Source organism: Eleutherodactylus coqui, chromosome 13, assembly GCF_035609145.1.
Source record: "Eleutherodactylus coqui strain aEleCoq1 chromosome 13, aEleCoq1.hap1, whole genome shotgun sequence".
Lineage (NCBI taxonomy): Eukaryota > Metazoa > Chordata > Amphibia > Anura > Eleutherodactylidae > Eleutherodactylus > Eleutherodactylus coqui.
The window spans coordinates 46,215,429-46,232,351 of NC_089849.1; the positions used below are offsets into that span (position 1 = coordinate 46,215,429).

Consider the following 16,923-nt stretch of genomic DNA (forward strand, 5'->3'; position numbering starts at 1 on the left):
TATGGGAAGTCCGTAGGCTCCGGCTGGTAACCATAGCAACGGTAGATGGCCATACCCCTTAAGAGCATGTTTACATGTAGCGGAAATGCATGTCACTGCACACGCGTGTCTGAGCCCGGCCGTAAGGTGTTTATAATCTGATACTTTTTAAAATTGTTTTTAGATATTATTTCTAGCTTGATCCGAAGTTATTTAAAAGAACAAAAAAGTTTTTTTTGAGGCATTTGTTCTCACTTTTTGCTGCATTTCCTCAAATAAAAGAAAAAGTGGTCTGAAAAAAATGCACGTGACTAAAAACATAAGGCATGCGAAAAAAAAACTGTTGCCAAAAAATACATGAAATTCCTGGTATGTTTTTTTTTTTTTACAAGCCTCAAAAAACACCACCCAAAAAAACTGTGTGCGAAGTAATGTGAGCACCGAGCCGCCCCTGTGCGCCACCATCACTCAGTATACACGTTGCTAAGTGGGAGGAAATCTCTGTTGCTATGGAACATCTCCAAGGGGATGCTGCACCCCCCTCCTCCTCCCCGGCAAGGGTTAAAGCGCTGCGCGTGCGCAGTGACGCCTCAAGTGCTGAGACAGCAGCCTGTCGCGGGCCAGTTCAAAAGGCACCAGGGAGTGATGGAGAGCAGTCAGCGCTGCCGCCTCTTCTAGGGGCGCCCCCTCCCGGCCTGCTCAGGAGTGGCTGCGGGCGTCAGGTGCGCAGGGGGGGACGAGATAATGGTATGACCCACACTCATGGAGGCTTCCTAGGTGCTGAGGATGCTGCCGACTGCGGGAGACGGACGTCCAGCGCCCGGACAGCGGAGGTGAGCTGCTGCCACACAGACCGAGCCACCCCATGGGGGGAATGCCAGCTTATGGAAAGTTTCTTGCCCAAGGTCACACTGCTGTGCCAGTCACTAATAGAACAGGCAATTGCTTAACTAACAATTCCCCAAGTAAAGGGCAGGGGCCTTAGCAATAGTAAGGGTTATATGAGATCCATGTCTGCTGCACTACAGGTCCCAGCAGGTTATATGAAATCCATGCTGCACTACAGGTCCCAGCAGTCCTGCATTATCCTACCAGCATCCCCCAACAGGTGCACGGCATAAAGGGGGTTAATTGCTTGCATCGCTATCACTATGTATGTCTTGGCGCCCGTATACGGAGACCGAGCCGCCCCCGTATACATTCTCGGAAGTAGGCAACGTCCGTACTGTGTACTTTCACGGACGTTTCAGTGTGCGTGTAAAAACGCGTTCATTCTAGGGCATACGTTTCCGTTTTCAAAACGCATGGCGCGCTTTTTTTGATTCGTCTTCTATATGTAACTCGTGTCCGTTTTTTTTTTGTTTTTTTTACCGTAAACTTTTTTTTTCTAACTAAAGTTTTGCAGTTCTGCACTTTTTTTTCCCCTCCGTCACAAAAACGTATAGAATTGTATTTTTGCGTCCGTTTTCCACGCACTGCAATGTTTATAGCGTACGGATCCGTGAAACGCTACGTTTTCATCCTTTTTTTGGACATGGACGACCGTATAGCAGCGCAGACGCTCCGGCGGGGTATTTTATTCTGTAGAGCAATTAATTAAATGCCCGAAGTATTCGTTAAAGTGGATACAAATGTAGCAGAGCTGAGAGCGCTGCCCGCGGTTTTGCATAGGACTGGAGTGAATGGCGCTCGTTCTGCAGCAGATTTAACCCTTTCAACTGAGTTCAAATGAAAGAGTGAAATCTGCAGCCAATCAGCTGTAAGTGACCGCTCCCTCAGGACCGACTCACACGAGCGTGTGCACATTTGCGCCACATCTTTGCACATCAGAAATTGCGTATGTGCGCGTGCAGCTGTGATTTTTATTTTTTATTTTTATGGTTCCCGTAAATTGAGATGGCTAATTAGCCTAATTAGTCCCATGTCCTATTTCACTGCACAAATGCGCAGGAAGATAGAACATGCTGTGGATTTTTTTGCGTGACGGACTTGCGCACGCAAAATACGCGTTTGCGAATGACCCCGTTAAAATGAATGAGTTCTGTTCACTGCGCACAAATACGGTCGCGTGAATTCGGCCTTAGAAGAGAGGGAAAACAAAAGACAAAACCGATCGGTTAGAAAGCGAATGATAGAAATGGTCCGTTTTTTTGGACAGACCTGTTAAAAAAAAACGGAACATTCGTTTTCCACTTAGTTGCGTTCTAATTCCGTTTTGCCATCTGCTTCATTACAAATAACGGGATCCATTAAAGGCAGGAAGCAGCGGATGAAGCGATCCCTAAACCCCCTGCGTGGATGTGATTCCCGTGCGCGATGACAAATTCGTCTCTGCTACACCATGAGAGCAGTAATCCGTCTGCTGCGTGATACTGACTGCCCAGCCTTTGTCTCTTCTTCTAGGTGCCGCCGCTGGCTCGTGGCATAGCCTGGCAGTAGGATGTGATCAGTCGCAGGGCGTCCTGTGAGCGAATGTCTAGTTTGATGTTCAAGTCCGGATTGTCGCACTTCCTACAGAAAATGAAGAAGCAGAACATCCGGACGCTGTCCCTCATCCTCTGCATGTTCTCCTACCTCTTGGTGGGTGCCGCTGTGTTTGATGCCCTGGAATCCGAATCTGAAAGTTCCAGAAAGAGGATCTTGGAGGAAAAGAGGACGGACCTGAAGAAGAAATACCACTTTACGGAGGAGGACTACCGGGAGATCGAGCGCGTGGTCCTGCAGTCCGAGCCCCACCGAGCAGGCAAGCAGTGGAAATTTGCTGGCTCCTTTTATTTTGCTATTACAGTAATTACTACAATAGGTAAGAGTTGGCGCTGCCACGTGTTTTCTTTCATTCTAGCAGGAGCGCAGCATTCAGATGTAGCAGAGCTGAATATGTCATTTAAAGGGAACCTGTTTAAAAGGAACCCGTCGCCACGGTTTTAGTAGCCGTGCAAAGGAGGGGTTGGCAAAGTGATTTTTATAGTCCAGTACCTTTCTGTTTTTCTATATGCACCATCCAAAGTTTCCCAACATATGAGTTTGGCCGGATTTAAGTCCTCCGCCTCCATGTTGGTGCGTGGATTCCCCCGGACTTTCACCTTCTGTGGCGCATGCGCTGTTTAGAGAGAAGTTTCGGGAGAACTTCGGATGTGCATACCTGACAATGGACTATGGCCAACACCTCCTAAGTTTAGGTCCTAAAACCCTGGTGATCCGTTCCCTTTAACGGATCCCTTTAAGAACTCTGATAACTCGGTATACTTACTTGCAGTCCTATGTAAATCCGCTGATAGATCCCTTGTAATAAATGTTGCATTACACCTTGAAGAGGAAAATTCCAGACTTTTCAGGCTGATTGCACACGGAATTACATAATACAGATTTTGCTTTTCGGCCTGAAAAGCTTTTTACCTGATGAAGCTTCTGAACTGAAAGCCCGTGAAATGATTGGCGACTGCAGCCGCTATACTTATTTCTGCGCTTCGCAAATCATAGAACATGCTGAATAACCTGAGGGGTTTAGCGCCAATCCCAGTAATGGACCTTTAAAATTAGGCAAGGAAATTGCTTAAATGGTAATTCCATATTAAGCTGCAGCAAATCTACCTGGTTCTCGGCACCTCTGAGGGTCACTATGAGTCTCCTGCTAACAAAATGTTATTGTGGGGGTGTGAGACTGTTGTTTAACCCTTTAACGACCAAGGGTCATTGATGCTGCTGAGTTCAGGTCACATTCTGCACTTCTGGCATTCCGGCTTTCCAAAAATCCTACCTTTTTTATTTTTCCAGTTCCGATAGAACTGTGTGAGCGCTCATTTTTGCGGGGCGACTTGTAGTTTTTATTGGCAACATTTTGGGGTTCATACAACTTTTTATATTATATTTTTTCTTGGAGGGGGTGACCAAAAAAGCGCAATTCCGGCATTGCATATTTTTATCTGACGGCGTTCACCGTGCAGGACTAGTAATGTGATGTTTTAATAAATTGAGCCTTTACCGATAGAGCAATACTAATTTTTACATGTCTTACATATTTCTGATACATCAGCTGGGAAAAGTTAGGGTTAGGTTTTTTGTTTTTTTTTTTACTTTTAATATGTTTTTGTAATAGTTAAAAATTCTTTTAGCTATTTTAACTTTTTTTTTTTTACCTTAGTTGCCTTGAACTTGTGATCATTTCATCGTTTATACAGTGCAACGCAATACCATGGTACTGCATTATACTCTACAGCAGGTTACCTATTAAATAGATGCCACAGGCACGTTTTAATGGGCAACCTAGTGATCTTATTGCCGGCTGTTCGGGACATTTAAATGCTGCTGTCAGAATTGACAGTAGTATGTAAAGGGTTAATAACTACAATTGGAGTTATCTCCAATCGCGGTTTTTGCGAACCGGTGTCAGCTGTCAAACACAGCCGATACCCACCGCTTATGGAGAGGGCTCGCCTCCCGATGCCCGCTGCATACACAGCATATGCTGTGGACATTTATACACATCCTAACTGCGTGGGATATGTGCGTTTAGAACGTGTATAGCCTTATGTGTGACAGGAAAGGGTTAAGCAGTTTTCTCATATTCTGTACCAAAGCAGCTCAAAACGTGGAGCTTTGATGTACTTTATATGCGCTGTGCAGAGCGGTCCAGACGGAGACGTCACTTGTAGCACCTGAGCCCCACGTGCCATTTATAATACTTGTCTTGTGTGGTAGAGTCGGAACTTACTAAGGCCCAAGTGCTTCCCTATAACTGCACCCCTGGTTCCATATTCAGGGAGGGTGCAAATGAGTTAAAGGGTTTCTCTAAGGTTTTTACTATTGATGACCTGTCGTTAGGATAGGTCGTCAATAGTTAAAGGGCCACTCCAGTGATTTAATTATTCATTCATTATATAGCTAGCCCTCAGTATATATAAGTGGGCTGGTGTTACCTCAGTTAGTTACTTCTTTCTGTCTGAACCTCCTGGCCTCTTTTTCCTCAGTTGGTCATGTGATCGCAGTTCTAGCCAGCTCAGATCTACTTAGAGTTATGTATTCTCAGTGTGTGATGCTGTTACATGCACCTACCACAGAAACTGCCCAGAAGAGGCACAGACTTTCCTATCACAGTTACTGATGATTATCAGACAGATACTGTAACACAGTTATAATAGAGGAGATAACAGCTCATCCTCCTGACTGTACGCTTATGGTCTGTAGCTTATTTAGGTGAATATAGAAGGTAATGATAATTGAACTACCCCCCCCCCCCCAACAGGCAAAAATGGCATAGCCTCAGCTAATAATTTGCTGATTCATCACGTGAAACTGTTATTCAGTCTCAAGATGGGGCCTGATAAGCATCAGACAGGGGTCTGCACTGCATGGAAGTGACTGCATAAACAGAGGAGACCTCCAGGGTGTGACAGGCAATCAGGTGAGGGGGGGGAGTAGGGATGGAAAAATGTGTTTTCGCCAGAGTGGCCTTTTAATCGGCGTAAGTCTGCAATTTGGGATTACCGCCAGTAGGCTAATCCCTGAGCCCGCTGTAAATGTGGACATTGCTGGAGGCAGATAGCGCTGTCAACATTGCAGTGGCCCAGTTGTATACTGCAGGCGCAGCTTCCATTGAATTTACTGGGAACTGTGCCTGCAGTACCACACCTGACAACTGCAATACACGCAGCACTGTCTCCTTCCAGTCTGTCCGTTCGGAAAGCAGCGCTGGGAATCAGCTGATTGGCAGGGATCCCAAGTGGTGTAACTCCACCAATCTAATACTGATCTGGAATTAGAGGGAAAAAAGTTCAACAATGTGCCGGGTATTGGAGAAGCAACTGAGTAGGAGTTCTTACCTGGATTCGTGGGGATTGCAGCACAGCAGACCACTGCGCCGGTCAGCAGCCGCCACCTCGGACCTTTCATAAAATGGGATGTGTATACATTGGGTGGGACGTGTGACGTCACGCCATCGTTACACGCACTTTTTCAATCCATTTAAACAAGTCACCTGTATGTTGTAATCGTGACCAGATGAAGACTTAATTCAGTGCTGAAATGCGTTGCCCAATAAAGGATTCTCTACTTCATCCCGCTAACGGCTTCATCCGTTCAGCTCGCCGGGGTTCCTCCTTGATTCTCCCTTCCTTGCAATCAACTATTGATGACCTACGCTGAGACTACATCATCCAGAGGAAAAGTCCAGGAGGGCCCCTTTAAGCTCACCGCACCCCTCTTTTCCCTGATTTTTTAAGACAGGCATTTCCATTTTGATATTAACTGTGCTGCAATACAATGCGCCAAACTTATCAAGAGGTGCACACCTCCAATTAATTAGCTGCATCTTGCAACACTCTGAGCACTAGAAATTAAATTAGAGCTGGCTTATATTTGCGCCATAATTTACACCAATTTCCGTCATAAATTATGGGAAAATTGTTGGAATGCAGGAGGCCACACCTCCTTCTGCTAAGGCCTGCCCTCTTTTTCCAAAATGGCATAACAGGAAAAAAAGCTAAAAAGTTACAAATTTTTTTTTGCGCAAAATAACACAAGCCAATATTACCACTTTGATACGTCAAAAAACCGACGAAGTGCTTTGATAATTCAGGCCTTTGGCGTCAGAAGAAGTGGAGCATGGGCTCCGTGCATTGATAAATCAGAACACGTCCTTCTTCACCATCTTGTTTTGTTCAGCAGAGGAGAAAACCTAAAAAAAAAAATCTGGGTGAAATGATGTTCACGTTTTTGCAGGATAAAATCAAGGTGACCATGGAAACAGACGGCTTCTTTAAAGTCCAATAAGCCGGCTCCTCTTATTGTAACCTCTGAAGGATGAAACATTTATGTGGTATATTTCGGTAAATGTGCGGCTTCTGAATGTTGGCCCAGTGCTGCCTGATGCTGTTTTACCAGCCTGCATCCGCATCTCTACATGTCACTATATACGTAGTATTAAAGGGGTTTTTCATGCAAATCCTATTGATGATGTATCCTCAGGGTAGGTCATAGTTAATTGCTAAGGACCCACCATTCGGGATTCCTGGCAATCAGCTGATTGTCCGGTGGACCGCTGTCAGTGCCACAAGGCTGCATGTTGTCTTCAGAGGCGGAAGTGTCATCAATGGCTTCACCCTCATTGAAATCTTTGGAGCGCTGCTTTCTATTACCCTTCTGCGTCCGACCCCAGTGTTGGATCTGGAAGTACCAGCGGTTAGTAGTAGGAGGCTTCAGCTCCCATTAATTTCAATTGGAGTGAAGGCATCTGTGACCTTTCCATCTCCTGCCCTGTTGATGACGTCAGTGCTGCAGGGCCGGACAATCAGCTGATGGTCGGGGACTTGAATGGCGGACCCCCGGTGATTATTGATGACCTATCATGAGGATAGGTCGTCAATAGGATTTGGCCAGAAAAATACTGTAACCTTTGCCTCTCTTTTTCTAGACATGTAAAAGACCATTTTGGTCATTTCTTTTTCATCCTAACCTTAGGGCCATTCTGAGGGGGTCCCTCATTCTGCAGGACTCAACTTTTCCATGCTATATTGATCTCTCTCACCCAGAAACCATGTAATGCTTCATCTTTTCTGTGGAGGCGCTGTAGAGGAATTGTGTCACGTTGCAGCCAGCACACTGTCTAGCCTCAGCCAGCATACCTTTGCTACTGTAAGTTCTATTATGACTAGCCAGGGTTAATATCTCCTGTGCTTACTAGTTCAGGTTATTTAGTCCTGAGGTGTGGCTGGTGTTGGATAGTTCTGTCAGCCAATCAGCTTCTCCCTTTTTCCTATATAACCCAGCTCTTCCTGGCTGGGAGTTGCCGGTTATTTTGCAGTGTTCCTGATCAAGCCAGCTTGCTCAGTTCTGTCTGTCTCCGGTGTTCTGGTTTGTCCTGCATTTTGTGTTCTCGTTTTTTATTTACTGTCAGTCCCCGTTGTCCCTGGTGTTCTGTACTCTGGTTCCCCTCTGACCTTGGACCTGTTCTCATGAAAGTAGTGGGGTCGTCCCTTTCGGGACGGGTGCTCTGCTGTGAGGTGCATTCTGTCAAAGGGGTTCAGAGTGCCCCGCTCTGATTGTTACCTCTCATTTCTGATCACTACCCCTTGCTCCTGCGTCTAGCCACCTGTGTAGCAAGCTAATATGCCTGTCCTGACTGCCCCAGTGCCAAATCTCCACATGGTTTTGACAGCCGTCCAGGACGAACGTAACAAACTGAACACTTTATTCTCCTGCAGATCACAGCTCATCCTTGCTAGCTTGGTGTCACAAGCCTTAATGAGGACCTCTAAGATTTCTGCATGGCACTACTCCAGATACATCTTATAAAATTGGAGAGATCTCCATATTACGCAAAGTCTCAATTCTCCGTCTTCCCTTGGAGTGAGGCTACACGCACACAAGCGAGAATCTCGCAAGAGTTTTGTGTGTTTGCACGAAACCCGTGTGAATATTAATTCCATTCTTTTGAATGGCGTTATTCACATGATTGATTTTTTTTCTTCCCCCTTACAGCGATGCTGCGAGGTTTAAAATCGCGGCATGTCCTATTTTTTGACACTTAGGCCGTGCGATGTGATGTGATGCTTCCCATTCAAATCAATAGGAAACACTTGTGATCCCCCGACGCCCGTGAACCACGTGCCTGAGGATTGCTTTTTTACAGAAGTGATGTGAGGCGTTTTTAAATGAAACCACCTCGCATCTGCGTGTAAAACGCACGTTGGCAAGCGTAATATCGGGACGCATTTCTCGGCCAGGTATCGTGCTTGCCCATGTGAATGTAGCCTAAGGGAGTATTCCCACAGCGTCTCTCACTATGCCGTAGGATGTAGTCTAGGGTTTCTGTCGCAGCTGCTGAGAACAGAATGGTGACGGAACCCCTGATTATAAATGAACTGAGCCGTTCACTGTTATTAGTGAAATGAAGGCCGCGTCAGTGTCCGTTTACAAAGGGTGCCACTTGTTTCCATTCTACAAGCCCAGCTTCACACTGTTATGAAAGCTGTCTAAAAGAAAATCTGCCCTTGTTGCCCCTAGCAACCAATCACAGCGCAGCTCTCATTTCTTCCACTGCTGAGGTAAAATAAAAGCTGCGCTGTGATTGGTTGCTATGGGCAACCAAGACAGATATTCTTTTAGACAGCTTTCATAACAGTGTGGTGCCGGGCTGTTTTTCCATGGCTGACCCTGTATTTGGTGTATAGAATAGCGTAATTGACTACGTGTGAGGCCTCGTGTGGCCTAAGGCTCACAACCTGAAGGTTGTGGGTTCAATCCCCCCATGGTTCAGGTAGCCGGCTCAAGGCTGACTCAGCCTTCCATCCTTCCGAGGTTGGTAAAATGAGCTTGGTGGGGGAAAAAAGATGACTGAGGAAGGCAATGGCAAACCACCCTGCAAAAACAGTCTGCCGAGAAAACATCACGATATGATATCACCCTAGGAGTCAGTCATGGACTTTACCTATTCTATACTCCCAATATAACGAACAAGAATGACAGCAAATGGACACCACAGCAGTCCCCGTTTCACTAATTAGAGTGATTGGTTCTTTTAGGCTACATTCATACTTGCGTTTTCCACGGTAATGCAAACTGTTCTTCATTAAAAACCGTATCGCTTCACCACTGTGAAATTGCGATCCTCATGCACATTTTTTACTGGTGTGACAGGGACGCAAGTGTTTCCCATTGACTTCGGTGGGAAACATCGCGGCCCAATGCAGTCGCGGGCACATCGCACCGAATGCAAGTGCCATGCAATGTCCCTCAAGCAATGGGCGAGGCGTTCCGGCAGAACACCCAAAAATGGAACATGCTGCAATTTCTTTGATTCTACCAGTGTTAAATCCAAGGACACATTGATGGGTTTGTGAGCAAAAGGGGCCTTAACCCATTTAGAGATGGCGGCATAAATACCTTTATATTGATATCAATGGGATTATGGACATATATAGTAAGAAAATAACACTAAAAGTGGAAAAGCCCTTTAAAGGGTTTTCTAGTTCTTTGCTCATAGTAACTTGCATTTAAAAATACGATTGCTTGAAAATTCCATGGTATACGATTGCGATACATTTTTAAACCTCACATAGAAAATAATGGGTAATTCTTGAAGAAGAATCACACAAAAATAGGACATGCAAGATTTTTCAAGCGCAGGGCGGATTCAGACGATGATAATCACGGCAGTATAACGGGACAAAATGAAGCTACTGATCTCTATAGGATTTCAGTGGTTTCACTCACCACCTCCTTTCCCAGCCAGGAAAAGATAGGTCCTGCCTTTTCTTTCCCGCTACTTCATGCGGAAAAGTTTGGGCAGCCCTGATGTCACGTGATTATTCTCAAACACCTGCCCTCTGGCGCTGAGTTTGAACTGCCAGCGAGGGAGAAGAAACTTCCCATGTTCAAGTGCAAATACACTTCGTACGGCCGAGCACAGTTGCGTCCACAACCGTGTGTTTTAGCCCTCAGACAATTAATGCAAGAGAAATATCACTTGTGTGAATTAACCCACTCAAATGAACGGGTTCTTTTCCTGTGGAAGTTCTTTACATCCCAGAATTGGACAGAACTCGCATGGGAAAATTGTTATATACACCCTTATGATAAGGTGATAAGTGTCTGGTTGGCCAGGGTTCGACCTAAGAGACCTTTACCAGGCATAAGAATGAGAGTCTCCTTATATGCGGTCATGAACACACTGGGACTCTATTCATCTCTATACGGCCGCCGGAGATAGCGGAATGCAGGACTCGACAATACACAGCAGTTCCATAGAGATGAGTGCAGCATATTGTCTACGTATGACCATCACTCCATTCATATGCAGAAAATCGGGGGCTTGGTTCTAGGTAGGGGCTCCAGATGTTGGACCCCATTGATCATACTTTTATCCCTTATGCTGTGGATGGGTGTTAAGGTTTCATGGTGGAACTGTTTTGTTCGTGTAGGCAAATAGGCACCGGGCCCACACGAACGTGACCCAAAGACATGGGTTAGGACCATGGGACCGAAAACGAACAGAGACTGGACATGCTGGCAGAATCACCAACTGGACTGAGAACTGCAAACTGCGGACTGGACTCACGGACAGCCATAACCTAGGACAAACGGCCAACACGCCAAACATCTCTGCACGCTAAAGCAGATGGAATAGCTGAAATATAAATACAAGGGATTAGTTTGTGAATTGGCCAAGACACTTAAGCCGCGAGCCCAGCGATCATGGGTCCTCGTGTTTTGAGGTCCGTACTCTAACGAGACACATGATCCAGCAGCAAGGGACACAGGTCACATTATACGCTGCAACACCAAGGTAACAGGACACAAGCCACACAGAAGGAAACATGACTGCTCACCCTGGACACCAAACAGACACTGAAAGAGGCCTGTATTTATATATATGAGCTCAGACCCTGGGCATTGGCTGGCAAGAGCAAACTACACCCAGCCAGCTAAACTATCCCTCACCTGTGAAGGTGTGCTCCTGGAACCCTGTAGAACAACAGACTCCAGTCGCACAACCTGACAGGAACAACTCCTTTAAGTTACTGCTGGTAGTTATGCACATAAGTAGCCTGAATACAGACTGTAGATCACATAGCGGTTTATGTCTTATCAATAGTTTTTGATCTTTATAGTCCATGTTCACATACAACACTGGTCGAGCCCCGTGAATCCTAGGATACGACCCTTTCCTAGTAAATTAGGTTATAACATATGATGTTTTTGGAATGGGCGTATAGATGAAATCCTCTCGTATGCACTCACAATGACTTTGTTCGGTATTATTGTTCTTTACAGTGTTTGTGTGTTTAGAGAAGAAAAGCAAGTGTGTATGTGGGGGTGGCAGAAATGTGGCGGCTGAGTGGGTTGGGGTGGAGGAGACATGTGGAGGAGGGCGCCAGCTCTTTTCTCTTGCTAAAAGACATTCATTGATTTTAAATATTGAGCTAAATCTAAAGATCACATTTTTTTTTTATAAATGCCGAGCGCATTACTGAGGCAAGGTTGTACGAGAGCCGTAGAGGAAAAACTGAAAATGTTGTTTCTACATGGAACTATACTATTTTACTGCCTCCTCCCACTCTGAAGGTCTGTTCCAATCCATCTCTAGTCCCACAAAAAAGTGCGTGAGAGCCTACCATGAGGCTGCCCATACAAAGACTTGTTCAGCCGACAGCTATCTCTCCCCTTTTTGCCCCATTTACATGCATGCTCAGCTCTCAAGAACAAAAGAATCAAGTCGTTGAAATCAAAATGACCTATTCTTATCTCTTCCTATATCTGTCATTGAGGGAGAGTCAGGAGGCCACCATGGACATTAAATGATCAGCCATTTCTACTGAAATCGGCAGGTTTGCCAAGCTCTATCTAAGGTGTATGGCCACAATAAACATATATCAGTTATCTAAAGCAGTGGTCCCCAACCTTTTTGGCACCAGGGAACGGCTTCAAGCAAGACCATTTTTACAAGGCCCTGCAGGGTTGGGCGGGACATGGGCGGGGCTTTGGTTATAGGGGGCGGGGCTATGAAGGGGGTTGGAGTTTAGTGCATTCTTATTTAATTATGACATTTAGAATGTCCTGGCAGTACACACATAGGGCAGTATAATATATCCCCCCCGCCTGGCAGCACACACATAGGGCAGTATATAATCTATCCCCCCCCTCCCCAGCACACACATAGGGCAGCATATAATTTATCTCCCCCCCCTCAGTAATAGACAGCCCCCACCTCTCAGTAATAAGCAGGTGCCCCACCCCCAGTAATAAGCAGGTGCCCCCCACCCCGTAATAAGCAGGTGCCCCCCCCCCCCATAATAAGCAGGACCCCCTCCCAGTAATAGGCAGCCCCCCCCAGTAATAGGCACCCCCTTCCCCTGTAATAAGTAGCCCCCACCCCCCCAGTAATAAGCAGCCCTCCCCAGTAAGCAATCCCCCCAGTAATAAGCAGGTCCCCTCCAGTAATAAGCAACCCCCCCCAGTAATAGGCAGCCCCTTCCCCTGTAATAAGTAGCCCCCACCCCCCCAGTAAGCATCACCCCCAGTAATAAGCAGGTCCCGCCCCCAGTAATAGGCAGCGCCCCACCCCCAGTAATAGGCACCCCCTTCCCCTGTAATAAGTAGCCCCCACCCCCCCAATAAGCAATCCCCCCAGTAATAAGCAGGTCCCCCCCAGTAATAGGCACCCCCCCAGTAATAAGCAGCCCCACCCCCAGTAATAAGCAGCCCCTTCCCCTGTAATAAGTAGCCCGCAGCCCCCCCAACCCATATACTTACACTACCGTTCAAAAGTTTGGGGTCACATTGAAATGTCCTTATTTTTGAAGGAAAAGCACTGTACTTTTCAATGAAGATAACTTTAAACTAGTCCTAACTTTAAACAAATGCACTCTATACATTGCTAATGTGGTAAATGACTATTCTAGCTGCAAATGCCTGGTTTTTTGTGCAATATCTACAAAGGTGAATAGAGGCCCATTTCCAGCAACTATCACTCCAGTGTTCTAATGGTACAATGTGTTTGCTCATTGGCTCAGAAGGCTAATTGATGATTAGAAAACCCTTGTGCAATCATGTTCACACATCTGAAAACAGTCTAGCTCGTTACAGAAGCTACAAAACTGACCTTCCTGTGAGCAGATTGAGTTTCTGGAGCATCACATTTGTGGGGTCAATTAAACGCTCAAAATGGCCAGAAAAAGAGAACTTTCATCTGAAACTCGACAGTCTATTCTTGTTCTTAGAAATGAAGGCTATTCCATGCGAGAAATTGCTAAGAAATTGAAGATTTCCTACAACGGTGTGTACTACTCCCTTCAGAGGACAGCACAAACAGGCTCTAACCAGAGTAGAAAAAGAAGTGGGAGGCCGCGTTGCACAACTAAGCAAGAAGATAAGCACATTAGAGTCTCTAGTTTGAGAAACAGACGCCTCACAGGTACCCAACTGGCATCTTCATTAAATAGTACCAGCAAAACACCAGTGTCAACATCTACAGTGAAGAGGCGGCTGCCGGATTTTGGGCTTCAGGGCAGAGTGGCAAAGAAAAAGCCATATCTGAGACTGGCCAATAAAAGAAAAAGATTAAGATAGGCAAAAGAACACAGACATTGGACAGAGGAAGACTGGAAAAAAGTGTTGTGGACGGATGAATCCAAGTTTGAGGTGTTTGGATCACAAGGAAGAACGTTTGTGAGACGCAGAACAAATGAAAAGATGCTGGAAGAATGCCTGACGCCATCTGTTAAGCATGGTGGAGGTAATGTGATGGTCTGGGGTTGCTTTGGTGCTGGTAAGGTGTGAGATTTGTACAGGGTAAAAGGGATTCTGAATAAGGAAGGCTATCACTCCATTTTGCAACGCCATGCCATACCCAGTGGACAGCGCTTGATTGGAACCAATTTCATCCTACAACAGGACAATGACCCTAAACACACCTCCAAATTGTGCAAAGTTTACCACTAGGACCTTCCAAACTAATGAAGTTAAAAAATACCTTTTATTAAATTATTTAAAAGAAAAGAAGAACAAAACACACACAAACAATCAAAAGAGGAGTTATGATATACATAGACACCTATAACTGGTGATCAAAAGAAAGTTCGAAACGTAAATTTACGCTCGACTTATAAAACAGAAGCAACTATTTTTTAACTTCATTAGTTTGGAAGGTCCTAGTGGTAAACTTTCCATAGGTCTAACTGGGACCCTACTGCCCTTGTAAATTTCCAAATTGTGCAAGAACTATTTACAGCAGAAGCAGGCAGCTGGTATTCTATCGGTAATGGAGTGGCCAGCGCAGTCACCAGATCTGAACCCCATTGAGCTGTTGTGGGAGCAGCTTGACCGTATGGTACGCCAGAAGTGCCCATCCAACCAATCCAACTTGTGGGAGATGCTTCTAGAAGCGTGGGGTGCAATTTCACAAGCTTACCTCAACAAATTAACAGCTAGAATGTCAAAGGTGTGCAATGCTGTAATTGCTGCAAAAGGAGGATTCTTTGACGAAAGCAAAGTTTGATGTAAAAACAATGTTATTTCAAATACAAATCATTATTTCTAACCTTGTCAATGTCTTGACTCTATTTTCTATTCATTTCACAACGCATGGTGGTGAATAAGTGTGACTTTTCATGGAAAACACAAAATTGTTTGGGTGACCCCAAACTTTTGAACGGTAGTGTACCTCCTCCCTGCTGTCAGCGTCGCTCTCTGTCTGCTTGCCCTGACGTCAGCCCGGAACGCTTCCTCCCCGAGTCCTCTCCTGCGGAACTAATGAGCAGGGGACTCAGGGAGGAAGCGTTCCGGGCTGCACACGTCAGTGTGCGCCGGGATCAGCGCGATTACCAGCGGGGAGCTGCGGCACCCCCGCTGGTAATCGCTTCAGTGGTGAGCCGGGTCGGCACGCCGCGGGCCACATAACACAAGGCAGCGGGCCGGATTCGGCCCGTGGGCCTTGTGTTTAGAGCAAAAGTTCCCGGCGGTGCCGCGGACCGGCGCTAAACACCCAACGGCCCGGCCCCGGTCCGCAACCCGGTGGTTGGGGACCCCTGATCTAAAGTATAGATGGTAAATCTTAAAGTTGTGTCACTTCATTTTTGGGTTCCCCGTATCTAAAACTATACTAGTAATTATTAGGAAATTATAGTAGCAATGTTTCTGATGGCGCAATGGCCACACAGCTCTGCTACATGCTACATCCATCCTGATTTTCAGACATCACACACACAGCTTTGCTACATGCATCGTGATTCCCAGACATCACACACACACACACACACACACACACAGCTGTACTACATCCATGTTGATTTCCAGACACCACACACACAGCTCTGCTACATCCATCCTGATTTTTAGACATTGCACACACAGCTGGAGTACATCCATCCTGATTCCCACGCACTACACACACAGCTCTATTAAATTAATGTTGGTGCCCAGACATTACACACATAGCGCTACTCCATTCAGCCTGATTTCCTCACATTACGCAAACAGCTCTACTACATCCATCCTGATCCCCACAAATCACACACATAGCTCTACTACATCCATCTTGATCCCCAGACATCACACACACACAGCTCTACTACATCCATCCTGATCCCTGGACATCACACACATAGTTCTACTATATTCATCCTGATCCCTAGACATCACACACACAGCTCTACTACATCCATTCTGATTCCCACACATGATACACACAGCTGTACTACATTCATTCTGATTCACACACACAGCTGTTGTACAAGCATCTTGATTTCCACACATTACACACACAGCTCTACTACATCCATTCTGATCTGCACACATGACACACGCACAGCTCTATTACATCCATCCTGATTCCCACACATTACACAAACAGCTCTACTACATCCATGGTGATGCCCAAACATCACACACACAGCTGTACTACATCCATGCTGATTCACACACATCACACACACAGCTGTACTACATTCATGCTGATTCACACACACACAGCTGTGGTACATGCATCTTGATTTCCACACATGACACACACAGCTTTACTACATCCATCCGGATTCCCACACATTACACAAACAGCTGTACTACCCCCATGGTGATGCTCAGACATCACACATTCATTCTGATTCCCACACATCAGACACACAGCTGTGGTACATCCAAATCCATCCTGATTTTTAGACATCACCAGCACAGCAGTCTCCTGGATACAGTGATCAGCCCCTGGTCATGTGATTCCTGACTCCACTCACACAGGTGATCACATGACGGTGACATCATCACAGGTCCTGGCAGTTGCTGTCGGCTTATCCAGTATACAGTACTTTCTACCAAACTGCAGAATGTCTCCTCCCACAGCAGTGACGTCACCGCAGGTCCTTCAGCCTGCCGGATTTCTGTGGTGGCGGTAGGTCGGTGTATCCTGTCAGGACCACAAAGTTGTGTGTGAGATAATAATGGCTTAGTTGTATTCTC

At 46.0% G+C, this 16,923-nt stretch overlaps 1 protein-coding gene across 1 annotated transcript in view; it reads left to right on the plus strand.

Moving 5' to 3' along the window:
• The first annotated feature begins 623 nt into the window (after positions 1–623).
• LOC136587548 (potassium channel subfamily K member 9-like) overlaps positions 624–16,923 on the plus strand; it is a 58,736-nt gene continuing 42,436 nt past the window's right edge. Inside the window, exons 1-2 of the mRNA XM_066586200.1 lie at positions 624–812; positions 2,383–2,782. Of these exons, the coding sequence (XP_066442297.1) occupies positions 2,452–2,782 (331 nt within the window). The 5' untranslated portion in view covers positions 624–812; positions 2,383–2,451. The remainder of the gene's footprint in view (positions 813–2,382; positions 2,783–16,923) is intronic.